At 41.6% G+C, this 12,817-nt stretch overlaps 2 protein-coding genes across 3 annotated transcripts in view; one reads left to right on the top strand and one right to left on the bottom strand.

Moving 5' to 3' along the window:
- rsh (Rap GTPase activating protein radish) overlaps positions 1 to 12,817 on the top strand; it is a 151,266-nt gene that overhangs the window by 51,160 nt on the left and 87,289 nt on the right. The window lies entirely within an intron of this gene.
- Positions 4,249 to 4,962, bottom strand: LOC149267814 (uncharacterized). The gene has a single exon (XM_089473962.1). The coding sequence runs from the start codon at positions 4,795 to 4,797 to the stop codon at positions 4,390 to 4,392; it is 408 nt and encodes a 135-aa protein (XP_089330088.1). The 5' UTR covers positions 4,798 to 4,962; the 3' UTR covers positions 4,249 to 4,389.

Below are 12,817 nucleotides of genomic sequence, written 5' to 3'. Positions count from 1 at the left end.
TTGCGCTGCACCTGCCGCAGCTGCGGTGTGTCGCTCTGTACGAACAGCCAGTACATCAGCTCCACCTGCTCCGGCGGCAGCAGCTTCTGCATCAGGCGGCGCTGGTAGGCGGCCAGTTCGGTCATGGTGCCGGTGACAAAGCTCAGCGAGTCGATGTTCAGGCCCGTGGGCGTGGTGTATGCCGGCGGAAACGGCACCACAAGCTGCTCGTAGCGATAGCTCTGCACGGCCATGGTGAAGAGCACCCACTTGGCGTCGACGCCCATCAGATCCCTCTCCAGCACCGCGCTCAGCTCCTCCATGACGCGCAGGCGGCGCGCCTCGTTCATCACCTGGATCAGGCTCGGATCCAAATTGTGCCTTGGCACACAGACGCAAATGCGGCCACGACGGCTGCATCTGCAGTTGCGCTGTTCGTTCTGCATTCCGTTCGCTTGGTTCTATCAAATTTGTGGGCTTTACTTCAGTGAATTCAAATTTTCGCTAGTTCCCTCTTAAGCTTTGGGTTTCTTCAGATTTGCTTGCGCTTCTGATTCCCTGAATCGATGCGATAAAATAAAGGCAAATGGTTCTCTAGATTGCTACTTGCGGCATAGCAACGAGGTCGGTTTGTCCCGGGACAATCAAAAGAATTTCGAAAAAAAAAATATAATAAAAAAAAATAAACTTTTATATATATTCAGGTCGAGAGGTAAATATATAATGAGATATTTCCAGATATTCCGGCTGTGGCTGTGTGTGAATGTTGTCAGAGCAAAAGCTGAACAATGAACAAATTATCGTCGCATTCTTGGGTTTTAGGTTTTGGTATTTTTTTAAAACAGAAAATACCTAAAATACCGTAAGTCTAAATGAAGTAAAGGCAATTTCTAGACTAAGACTTACACAGAATGCCTGCCCGACGATGCTCACTGACTGCTGAGCGCTCTACCAGGCAATGCTCGACTACGAAATACCTCGATCGGCATTGTCTTTGAGTATAAGTATAGAACTATTTGAGTAGGCGCATTTTGAGACCCCTTTGAATGTCTCTAATTACTAGAATATTAAAATAGGATGTGTGTTATCGATTTTTATCGATTTTATGGAATAGTAAAATTCATCACTGATCTGAAAGGAGAATAATCTACGAAAGATTCAACTTAGACTTAATTTGTGTTAAGTTAGTTAAGTTAAGGTGTTTTGTTATCGATATGTATCGAGTACAATCTGAGATGAACTCAATTTAGAATTAGTTTGTGTTTAGTGTAGAGGTCACTTTGTATGCCTATTATTTCCACACTGTTAAGGTAGTATAGTTTGTTATCGATATGTATCGAAATTGTTGATTAGAAACGAGCATGATCAGAGTAGAGTATAGATGCCTGCGCTAGGGCTTGTAGAATTTGGGGTTAAGGCGTTTAAGCAGAGATATTAACAGATGGAATGAGTAGAAGTAACTACTAGAAGTTAACTCAGTCGTTCTTCTTAAAGCTTTAGCTGCATCGCCTCTAATAACATACTTAAATATTTAGCCAGACTTTTTTCACATCTTTGACTCTTTGGCTTTGAGTCAAGTCGTCAAGAAATTGGGTATAACAACTAGAGTCGGCATAAGAAACCAAATATCTCAGTCAGTAACCTGAGTAGCCATTCAGCTAAATTTAGACTTTAAGACTTTCAGCCTTTTCCCTCCTTAATCGCATCAAAGTTATCTGCTCCAGTCACATCTCGACCATTTCCACACCTGCAAACATAGCCCGACTGCGTAACGGGCTATAAAAGTATTTCTTTCTTTCTTTTCAACTGAAAGCAGAGCTGTTGTAGTATGACAATGGCATAGCATTAAATCAATGCCAAGGCACATGCCAACTTCTTTTCAAGCCCAATTTAACTTTTAACCGAATGGAGACAAAGTTCCGATCAGCTGAGATGCCAACGAGACTTTAAATCGAGCGAAGCAGTGGCAGCAGCTACATCGATAGCTATATATAAATAAAGTAAAATAAAAATATTTATATAAATGAATATATAATTTATATAAATATTTGTATTGTATTGTATTATATGTATTGTATTGTATTATGTATCTATATAGGGCAATTGAGCATTTATGCAGCTAATTTTGCCGACGCTTGGGCGTTCTTCAATTACTAAAGTTTATGCCCAAAGCAAACTTGGTCAAGTTAATAACATTTATCGCTGTTCATGAAAACACATGAGTGTGTATCTATCTATCCCGCTCTCTCTCTCTCTCTCTCTCTCTCTCACTCGCTCATTGTGAGTGTTTATCCTTTTGGGCCCGTCTAAAAGTTATTGCAACAAGTTTAACCTCTTTTTTTCCCCATTGCTGTTGCGCAAGTGTTTCTGCCTGGCATATCCGGTTTCCGCTATGGGATCTATTGCTATGCTGCATACATGGCCAGACGGAGAGAGCGAGCTACATAGACATAGAAAGTGGGAGTGAGAGGGAGCTAGAGCTGTTTAATAGTTGAGCAATTCTTTTTAAGTTGCTCTGCGCTTGTCGCCGTTGCCCAAAGTCCTCATGGGGATGCCACAGCTCGGCTGGCCTCCTGTTGCGCCTGTTGGCCCCAAAGTCTCGCAGCACTCGGCTAATTGATGGCTGGCGTTTAAGTTTTTCATTTCTCGTTTATTTCATTTCTGTTACATTTCGCTTACCGCTCGCAGGACGGCAAGGAAAGTGGGTGGGGGGGACCTTGTGGGCTCTGCCAAATATTACTCGACAATTTTCTTAAACAAATTTCCGTTTTGGATTTCCTGTCAGCGTCCCGTCAACGTCCATTGGTAAATCCATAGACGACCATTCCGTTGCGCCTGGCATAAATTATGCCCGACAGCCATAAAATGGGCGCTGGCACGCCCCCAAATGCCAGCCTTTTGTTTGATCAGTGGAGAAAAAACAACAAAAACAACAACAACAAAGGAAAAGGAAAAAGAGAAAGCTGTGCGTAAAAAAGGAAAAGTAATATGCATAAGCACACGAAAGCTGTCAGTAACTGAAGCGTGGACAGAGTGAGGGCCAGGTGAGACACACACAGAGATAAAGAGAGAATGAGAGTGAGAGAGGGAGAAAGAGAGAGAGAGAGAGGGAGAGGCTGAGAAGGGAGAGGGCAAAAACCAGGACATGAAACATCAAAGTAACATTCGCCTAGCCTGTCGTTGAGGTCCGTTTTAAGCATATCAAATGCAGCCACGCCCACAGTGGCACGCCTTCAGCTGATATGGTCAACACACGTTGGACATATGGTTGGGTGTGTGTGTGTGTGTGTGTGACTGAAGGTTGAACCACAACACACAGCACAGAATACCAAACACAACAGCAATTGCCATATGCCCTGCAATTTCCAAGGCAATCAATCGATTTTCGCTATCGATAATTTCCCGCTCCCCACCCACTACATGGGATATGCCTTTGAGTGCGCTTTACAAACAGATTTCAATAAACAAAAAACAAAAAGAAAACCGAAAACCGAAAACATGCACACATACAAAATGACAGGACAGGGTTGAGGGCGATGAGTGATGGGCGTTTCGCTTCATATGGCTTTTTTATGTTCCCGAAACTCTTGAGAGCTCATTACTGTACTTCGGACATCGTTGAGTGTGCATCAAATTAGCTAATTGGAAATCCCATTTTCCTTGCTTCTCGAAAGGCTAATGGCAAATGGGAATTCGGATCAATGAATGAATAAATTGCAATCTGCATCAGCTACTTTAATTGAATGGGTCTAGTGCGCCTCTCTTGATCAAGCAGCAACTGCATAAGCTAGAGTCCTTAGAGATCATCAATCAGTCGATCAGTCAAAGCTTAGCATAGGACTTCTGATAATTCAATCAATATCAATCAAAAATGTAGCTTTCAGAACTTGAGTACCAGCTAATGCTCTCATTAATTGAAGCCCATTTATAGTTTCCTAAGCAATACCAAACAATATGATTTATCAATCATTTAAGATATATCAATCATGGTCGATTAGAACATAGTCTTCTATGTATTCTATGGATAATATTCTATGACTGATCAATGTCCTAACATAAATGAAGCAAATAATGCATGCAATTCCGATTCAAGTTTGAAAAGTTGGTTCCCAGCTGAAAGTCAATCAAAATGCAGCTTTCGATTATATACATTTATGATTGACGATCAATCTAACAAAGGTCAATCAAAAGCGATTGAAGATAGAAAGCCAGTTGGCATATGCTATGCTCCCGATAAGCCAACTAATACAGATCAATCACAATGAGGTATACCAATCCGAGGAGCTGTAGCCTTTACTTGTTCTCTAAGCAGTTTTAACAAGATGTATCACCCAATATGAATCAATCATAGCGATAAACTTAGGCCCGATTGAAGGGGTCTTTGGCTATTGCCTCGGCAATTTGAGAAGTTTATTCCGTCTGCTGCTGCGTGTATGATGGCGAGTCGGTTACAACGAATGAGAGACCTGATGCAGACGGCGACACCTCTTCTGTCTGGGTAGACTCCTCTTGACTATTGTAAGCAGTGAGCCCGTATTTAATGAAATCATTCATCACTTCGCGATAGTCGCTTTCGGTGAATGAAAACGCCCTCTCCAGTCTACCATTGGCCAAGCAGATGTATATCTCATGGAGGCGCTCCTCCTCGGGCTCGATTGGACCGATGTCCTGCAACTTCTTCTTGGGCAAGTGGGCTACCACGGACATGTTCTTGGTCCTGGGATCGATTTCCGGCTCCAGTAGAAAGTTGTACAGAATGTGCATACCCCTGCTCTGTGGTTCCTCCTCGTTATCTGTTCCTCGCGTTGCTGACGACATGACGTCCGATTCAAAACAATATTCACTAAAAGAGAAGACCAAAATATACAAGAATACAAAAATAAATACAAAAAAACAAAATATTCAAATTGAATTTCGATGGCAACTACTTGCAGGTATGGGTGTATTTATTTGTGTGTGTGTGTGTGTGTATGTTTTCGTGCGAGTGTGTGTTGAGGCACTTGCTGAGTGGAAACTCGACGCATGCCCCGTTCAGTCGAAGGACGTGCCTGCACATCAGAATTCACTTGAAAGCGCGTCAGTCAAGTTTTTGGCAACTCTTCAACTTCAGATCATGCAGAAGTGGCACAGTCGGGTGTGCTCGGCTGGCAGATGCCCTGCAACAAATTGCAAAATGTTATCGATAACTTAATTTCAATATGCCACAGTCGTCCATGCAGACGAACAGACAGCTAGAGTTGGTTAATTATGGCATATAGCCTGCAGCTAATATACCCAGCTTAAACCATTTCTTTGGGCTCAGCGTATGAGAGGGGGCAAAAGAAACTTGTGCCGCATAATGATGAACCCGCAAAACTGGCCAACAAAAATCTCAGTATGTGTATCTCTTCCAACCCTCATCTTACCTTTGCCCCCACACACACTCTCTCTCTCTCTCTTTCTCTTTGGCTCCCTCTCTTTCTTGCCTTGTTTACATTACTTTTGCTCCATGCATGCCGTGGGCTGCTGGCAGCAACAGCAACAGCAACAGCATCTCATATCTCCATAACTACCCGGGGTGCCCCCACCGTCCGAGGCAGGCCCTTTCTGAAAAGCTGGAAGCTCAACTCTCGACACTCGACTCGCAGTGCGGCTCAGCTTTCATCATCATCTTTGGCAACGGCCTGCGGCCTGATTCTGTCTGAAAAACATGAAAACTTTTGCCCACAACTTCACAAGGCAACCGAATAAAAATCAACAAGACTGACAGCAGTGACTAAGGCATGCACGACTCACTACATACCCTGCAATTGATAGCCTAATTGAAAGTATCACCGTAAGATGAGATGCAATGTAATATTATTTAACATCAGAGACATCGACACCTCGATGATGCATCCTGTAGGGAAACGAATGCATATTTTCTATCAGATCCAGATCCCTAGCATTATACAGTTCAAAGAACCGCTAGGTCTGCTGAAGTCTACCTGGTACTACCTCTGCGGCTACCTCTCAAATTATGTCCAACACGGCTGTATTTAAAATTGTGTTTGAAGTCGCTCGGCTGCAGTGTAAAAGTTCTCGGAGCGAAATCATCACGTATTTTCATCATATTATAATGTGGGGCTTTGATAAGAGTTTCGGACATTTAAGTTTCGCTTTTATGAACTTTGATCTCAAAGCATTTGCCGGCACGGACTTTGCAAAAGGTGTAAGACACGTTTCGCATAAATTCACGCAAAGTCTTCTCAAAAATTGAATTAGGCGCCGAGTGAATGGTAAAATGAAAAGTTTTTCGCGAATTTTCCTTAAATTGTGGTTGCAGTTTCCCAACAAATTTGATTTGGCAGCATTTTTGCTCTTTAAGTTTTCGCAATCATTCGATTGTTCGCTTAGTCAGTCAATAGAATATTCATTCAGAGAGCATATTATAAATATAGAGTATGTCAATCAATCAATTATTGTCAATTCTCAATAAATCCTTCTGTGCATTAATCTCTGTCAGTCAATCAATTAACGAATCACTCGGTCAATCATTAAGCATCCATTGGAAAATCAGTTCATCTGTTTGTAAGTCAATCACTCAATCAGGCTACGTATTTTCTTATGAATTAGCTCATCAATCAGGGAGTCAATTAGTGTATCATCAATTAGTGTATCATTCATTCAATCTCTGTCAGTCAGTCAATCAGTCAGTGAATCAAACTGTCATATCACGTCTTTGGCTTTCGGTCAATCAGTCAATCAGACTTCTGGACAGATTATCATGTCAACCAACCAGTTGGTCAATCAGTTTATCAATTCGTTAGTTCGTCAACTTTTTACCAGTCAGTCAATCCGTCAATCAGTCAATCTTTACGCACTCAATCAGACATCCAGACACTTTGTCCACCTTTTCATGACTTTTGCCCTCATTTCGCTGCCATTGAAATTATGAAATGATTGACTAGTAAATGATGTCCATGCCCAATCGTAATGTTTCTGTTTATTTATTTATGCTTTCGCTTTACGCCTCAGCCCTCACTCGCTTATCCAACAGGCCCCACCACCCACACCACGCCCCGAGCAGCGTCTAGCAAATCTCAGTCAAGGGTTGGGCACACCGAAAAATAAACCCTTTGCCGAGCATGAAAGAAGCAAAGAAGCAGAGAAAGAAGCAAAAAAGAGGAGAACAAAGCTTAAGCATATGCAATCTAATGGCATTTTAAGCAGAGATGAATGATATGCTCCACAGAGGCTGCCGCCACGCCCCAGTTACCAGCAAGGGTGGCATGGGGCGCATGGGGAGCATGGGAGCTGGCGTCGAGGGGCTCCAGAGATGACGTGGGCGCAAAGCATGAAAAGGACGTCGCGTGCCTCGTGGCTCGCTTTGCCACCTGTTTTTATGGTTCATAAAGTTTTTACCCAAGCAGCGCCATCTGTTGGCAGACTCGAATAAACAAAACAAAACAAAACAAAAAACAAAAAAAAAGAAGAAGAAGAAGAAAACGAAAAAAAAAACTGATTTTATATTTATTTTGCTTATTTTTCGGTTTGTTTTCTCATTTTATATTACTTTTTATTTTATTTTTCTTTTTTTATTATTATTATTATGCTTATGATTTGCTCGCGGTTGCTCTGCATATGTGTGTCTGTCTGTCTGTGTATCTGTGTGTGGGTGACATATGACACACACTTGAAAGTAAGCATTAACATAACCATCATCATTATCATTGGCATTAGCATTGGCATTGGCATTGGCATTGGCATTGACGCGATGATGACGTTGCTGGGCCCTGACGAGTTGTTAATGATAAACAAAATGATGACAAACTCCGCCCACTGCGCCCTGATGAAAAACGCTCCGGGCCAAGAAAGTTGTTAACATAAAATGGCTCACTGCACACACATACACACACACCCACACCCATACACGCACACATACATACGCTTAGCCGCTTTGCTCTGATTTTTTTTTTTTTTCAGCTTTTTCTTCTTTCATTATTAAAATGTTTTGCATTGCCCGCTTCCTTTTGACTGCTGCCAGCGGGTCGAGCGCTCGGTAGCTGCTGGGAATTTATGATCTCACACACACACACGCGCACGCACACAGTTACCTTGTCACCGTTAATAGCGCACATCTGTCATTGCAATCGTTTTTCGGGCACATCAATTTCAAGCCTCAGCGCATTTTATGCCCATTTTATTTATAGTCACAACTTGCGCAACTAAATCAGGCCAAGGACCCATCATATTTTCCATTCGCTGAACTGAAATGCTCTCAGGAGTCGCCTTTCCAATCACCTCAAGTACTTTTCAAGTCGGTGTCGGCAAATTCAGCATTCAAATCAAAACCTAGCCATAAAATAAAAGCAACATCTTTATGTTAATCAAATTTACAATGACTTCAATTCCAGCCGGGCCTTCCACGGGGTCAAAGCATGAAACTCTTCTAAATAAAATGTGATTTGATTCAAATAATAAGAGAGGAGAGTTTAGTCAAGCATTCATAATCAGAAATCTATAGAAGCTGCGCTCTTATTATGACCATTGACATATGGAATTCAAGAGTTTATTTGAAAAAAAGTAATCAAGCTATAATTTAATCGATAATTAGTTAATTACATGAGTTATCGATGAAAAGATGATACATTTCTACTACTGATACTTATGAATGTTCTTGCAGGATTTTTCTATATACATATGTTTCGAAAAATAAAATGATAATATCGATTTTAGTCGATTTAAAAAAAAATAGAGCTGATTGATAATTAAAATGTGTTATCGATACAAAATTTATGAAAAGCCTGCGCGAGTTTCATGTTTGTGCTTGCAAAACAAAATCATAATATCTATGTTTATCGATAATTATAATTAAATAGTAAATTATGTTAAGCATCGATAACATATTGGGGAACAATATGAGCTGTGTACGTAGCTTCAAGAATTGTTGAATGTGCTATAAAAAAGTTTATTTTCGATAATCCGATAATTACAAGTGCTATCGAAAAGAAAAATGTGTAAACTTGTGTTTTTTTTTTTACAAGAATATGTATTTTAAATTTTAAATCTTAGCTCAGTGCTCGAGTTCGAAGGTCTGTCCGGACAGGTCGACGGACAGACAAGCCTAGATCGACTAAGATCATAGTCTCCGTGAAGCATACATATAAGTACTTGCTATGGTTACTCCAATACATTCTGCTCTCACTCTCTCTCTCCCTGTCTCTCTCTCTCTTTCTCTGTCTCTATCTTTCTCTGTGAACTCCATTTGCCCATTAACAGTAACTCATAATTACTTAAGTTTCCCACAAAATGAATTCAAACTTAAAGTTCGAACTCCATTTGGAGTTTCTCAACAAGCGAATTCGCCCGATTGTGGAGCTCTTTAAAGTTATTGTAGTTGTTGTTGTTGTTGTTGTTGGTGTGAATGTGCCTAATGTGCGTGGGAGCATTAAAAGCCAAGCCGCAATGATTAAGCGCTCTTTAATTTTGTTAAGCAGTGTAATCATCACTTGGCAGCGATAATTGCGTAGCCGATAATTGTCATTAGAGTCGCCATTTTGTTGTTGTTTTCATTTTGGGGTCTACTTGGCCCCGAGCTACAAAACAAAGTCGAGCTGGTTGCTTCAGCAAAAAGAGAACCCACCTCCCTCCCTCCCTACCAAAGACACACACAAAAGGCACAAGGAGACGACGACGAAGAAGAAGAAGGCAAACAGAGCACACTGAGACGACAGGACAGGACTGAGCCCAAAAAGCATGCTATCAATTTTATTTTTATTTATTTTATTCCCGCTCCGCAACTCTCGGCACATTTGTTTGTTTGTTTTATTATTTTTTTTTTTTTTTGTGTTTTTTGTTGGAGCTGAGGCTGCTCAGCGTATTTTGTAGCTCGTAAAAGTTTTTGATATAAAATGTAAACAAGCGTCTGGGAGTGAGAGAGTGGAGGAGTCGACGGAGCCAAAGAGTGAGAGAGGCAGAAACAGTCGGCAACATACCAAAAGAGACTCACAAAAAAAGTAAAAAAGTATAAAAGTAAAGGAGTTAAGCCCAGCCGCAGCCAAATTCATTTTTTGTTTTTGTTTCTTTTTTTTTTTTTTTTTGGTACACACACTTTAAGCAGGCACTGTGCGGAGTTGCTTGCATTAATTAAAAGTTCAGGGACACAGACAGGCATCAGCTGCCTGGGCGTGATTGCAAATATAGCTTAGGGCCACGTTAGAGGGACAGAGAAAGACAGAAAGAGAAAGAGGAGTGGGAGTGGGGAGAGAACGGGTGATGTCCAGCCAAAAGGGAAGCGGGCCAGTCAGGCAGTCAGCTTAGCCTGAGCCTAAGTTATTTTTAGCAGTCATCACGCACGTATACAAACAGAAATATGCAAATTGTTTGAAGTGTAACGCCCGAGAGATACCCTATGGTGGCTAAAAATATATGAGAGATAGACAGAAGATGGAAAATTGATTATGGAAGGTGAAATAGATGGAACAGAGGTGAGAGCAGATGGTAGATGGGAGATAGGATATAGGAGATAGGAGATATGAGATAGGAGATTGGAGATAGGATATAGAATATAGGATATAGGAGATGGGAGATAGGAGATGGGAAATGAGAGATAGGAGATACGAGACACGAGATAGGAGATAGAAGATAGTAGATAGGCGATAGGAGATAGAAGATAGGAGATGGGAAATGAGAGATACGAGATACGAGATAGGAGATAGGAGATAGAAGATAGAAGATAGAAGATAGAAGATAGAAGATAGAAGATAGAAGATAGAAGATAGAAGATAGAAGATAGAAGATAGAAGATAGAAGTTTGGAGATAGAAGATAAAAGATAGGAAACAGATAAAAGAATAATAAAACAGAGGAGAGGAGAGCAGATAGGAGATAATGAGAGAAAATAGCCCGAAGGCCAACTTTTATACGTAGGTAAATGCTGAAATGAAACGAATTTGTGTTTAGTTTTGGGCAGCAGGCTCAGCACTCAGCCTCAGTTTATCAAAGCTATTTGCTTAGGCAACCTTGCAAACACATAGCCCATACACACACACTCACTCACAGAGAGAAAGAGAGAGGGAGAAAGTAAAGTAAAGTAAAATAAAATAGTCGACTTGCCTAAGCAGCAGTTTCTGCTGGCAGCGCAGCCCAGCGATGGGGGCTAAAGAGGCAACAACAATGCAGCAGGGGCCCCAGCAGAGCTGCCTCGGCTCCAACGTCGTGGCCTGGCTTGCGGCTGTTGGCAACTGTGCGTAACTATAATTAATTTCATTTTAGACTTGTTAGCAAATAAACGAGCAAACGATGCGGTCCATTGTTTGGCTGCAGACTTCGGGCTTCAGACTTCCGACCGACAACTGGCAAAAGTGAAAGTCCGACGCAGCAGTTGCTTCCCTGACTTGAGTGGAAGTTTGTGGCGTGCAGCAACTGTTGCATCTAATGCACATTGATTCCGTTTATTTGCCTCGGCTAATGAGCAGTAAGTCAGGACTTAAGCTCTAGCCCCCTCTCCGTTGCCTAGGCCGGAGAGGCGGGAGAGACCTCCTGGTCACCTGGGCAACAGTTGTAATCGCTGCTCGAATCCAAAACACTTCATTTTTTCTTTCTCTGTGCTTGAATTATGCATGCACACTCGCAAACACACATACACACACACACACACACATTCATACACACATAGAGCTATTGTTGTTGTTGTCAAAGCTGACTGCTAAAGGAAATTAGATTTTAGCTCCGCCCCCAAAAAGCACGCCGCCAAGCAGCGACAACAAAGGCGCTAAATGGGGCGTGGCTGTTGTGCTCTCTGCCAGAGGAAACGGAAAGGTAGAGGCGAGGGCTGGCAGAGCTGGCTGGCTAAAACGGCTTAAATGCTTTGGCATCGCCTTTTCGCTTGATTTGCATAATGGCTGCTGGGGTTTGCATGACGCCGTGAAGTATGCTACACATTTGCACACATTCTAAATGGTGCGCGTAGAGCGCTGGGGGAGAGGGGCAATGGGGTAGAGCCCACGTTCATCGCCCAGGGCCGGATCAGGCAGTCAAACGTGTGGTCCAACTGAACAAAATATGCAGCCAAACAATAATATTATAATGAGCTGCTAACTGAAACTCGGTTCTCAAGTCTGCCCAAAATGAGTTCACAGACTTTTGACTCTGTAGCCCAGGGGCGGCTTACACTGTGTGGGCCAAAGCTCTGCCTAGTCAGTGTTTATATTAGGGAGTTGCAATTGGAAAAGCAAAGAAAGCGGCAAAGGCCAAGACAAAGATGAAGAGCCAAGCATATACCAAAGCCTGCTAGGTTTTTGAAATTTATCCTTATGACTCGGGGCTGAGCTCCGAGGGAAGACATTGTTTATTATTTATCATTGCAATCCATTTCTAGAAGAATTTTCCTCTTTGCTGTCACAAAGTATAGAGTAAAGGCCAATATTAGCTGCACAAGGAGATATTCTCCAAAACCTTATTCAACATTCTTCCTCCCTGCCCGGCATAAGTAAGATACAAGATACAAGATACAAGATACAAGATACAAGATACAAGATACAAGATACAAGATACAAGATACAAGATACAAGATACAAGATACAAGATACAAGATACAAGATACAAGATACAAGATACAAGATACAAGATACAAGATACAAGATACAAGATACAAGATACAAGATACAAGATACAAGATACAAGATACAAGATACAAGATACAAGATACAAGATACAAGATACAAGATACAAGATACAAGATACAAGATACAAGATACAAGATACAAGATACTAGATACAAGATACAAGATACAAGATACAAGATACAAGATACAAGATACAAGATACGAGATACAAGATACAGAATCCTGAAATTGAATGAAATTTTCATTTTAGTA

The sequence above is a fragment of the Drosophila arizonae genome, chromosome X, assembly GCF_054131065.1.
Source record: "Drosophila arizonae isolate 15081-1271.41 chromosome X, UAZ_ARI_1.0, whole genome shotgun sequence".
Classification (NCBI taxonomy): Eukaryota; Metazoa; Arthropoda; class Insecta; order Diptera; family Drosophilidae; genus Drosophila; species Drosophila arizonae.
The sequence above is the reverse complement of the archived record's forward strand: the minus strand, read 5'-3'. Positions and strand labels throughout refer to the sequence as shown.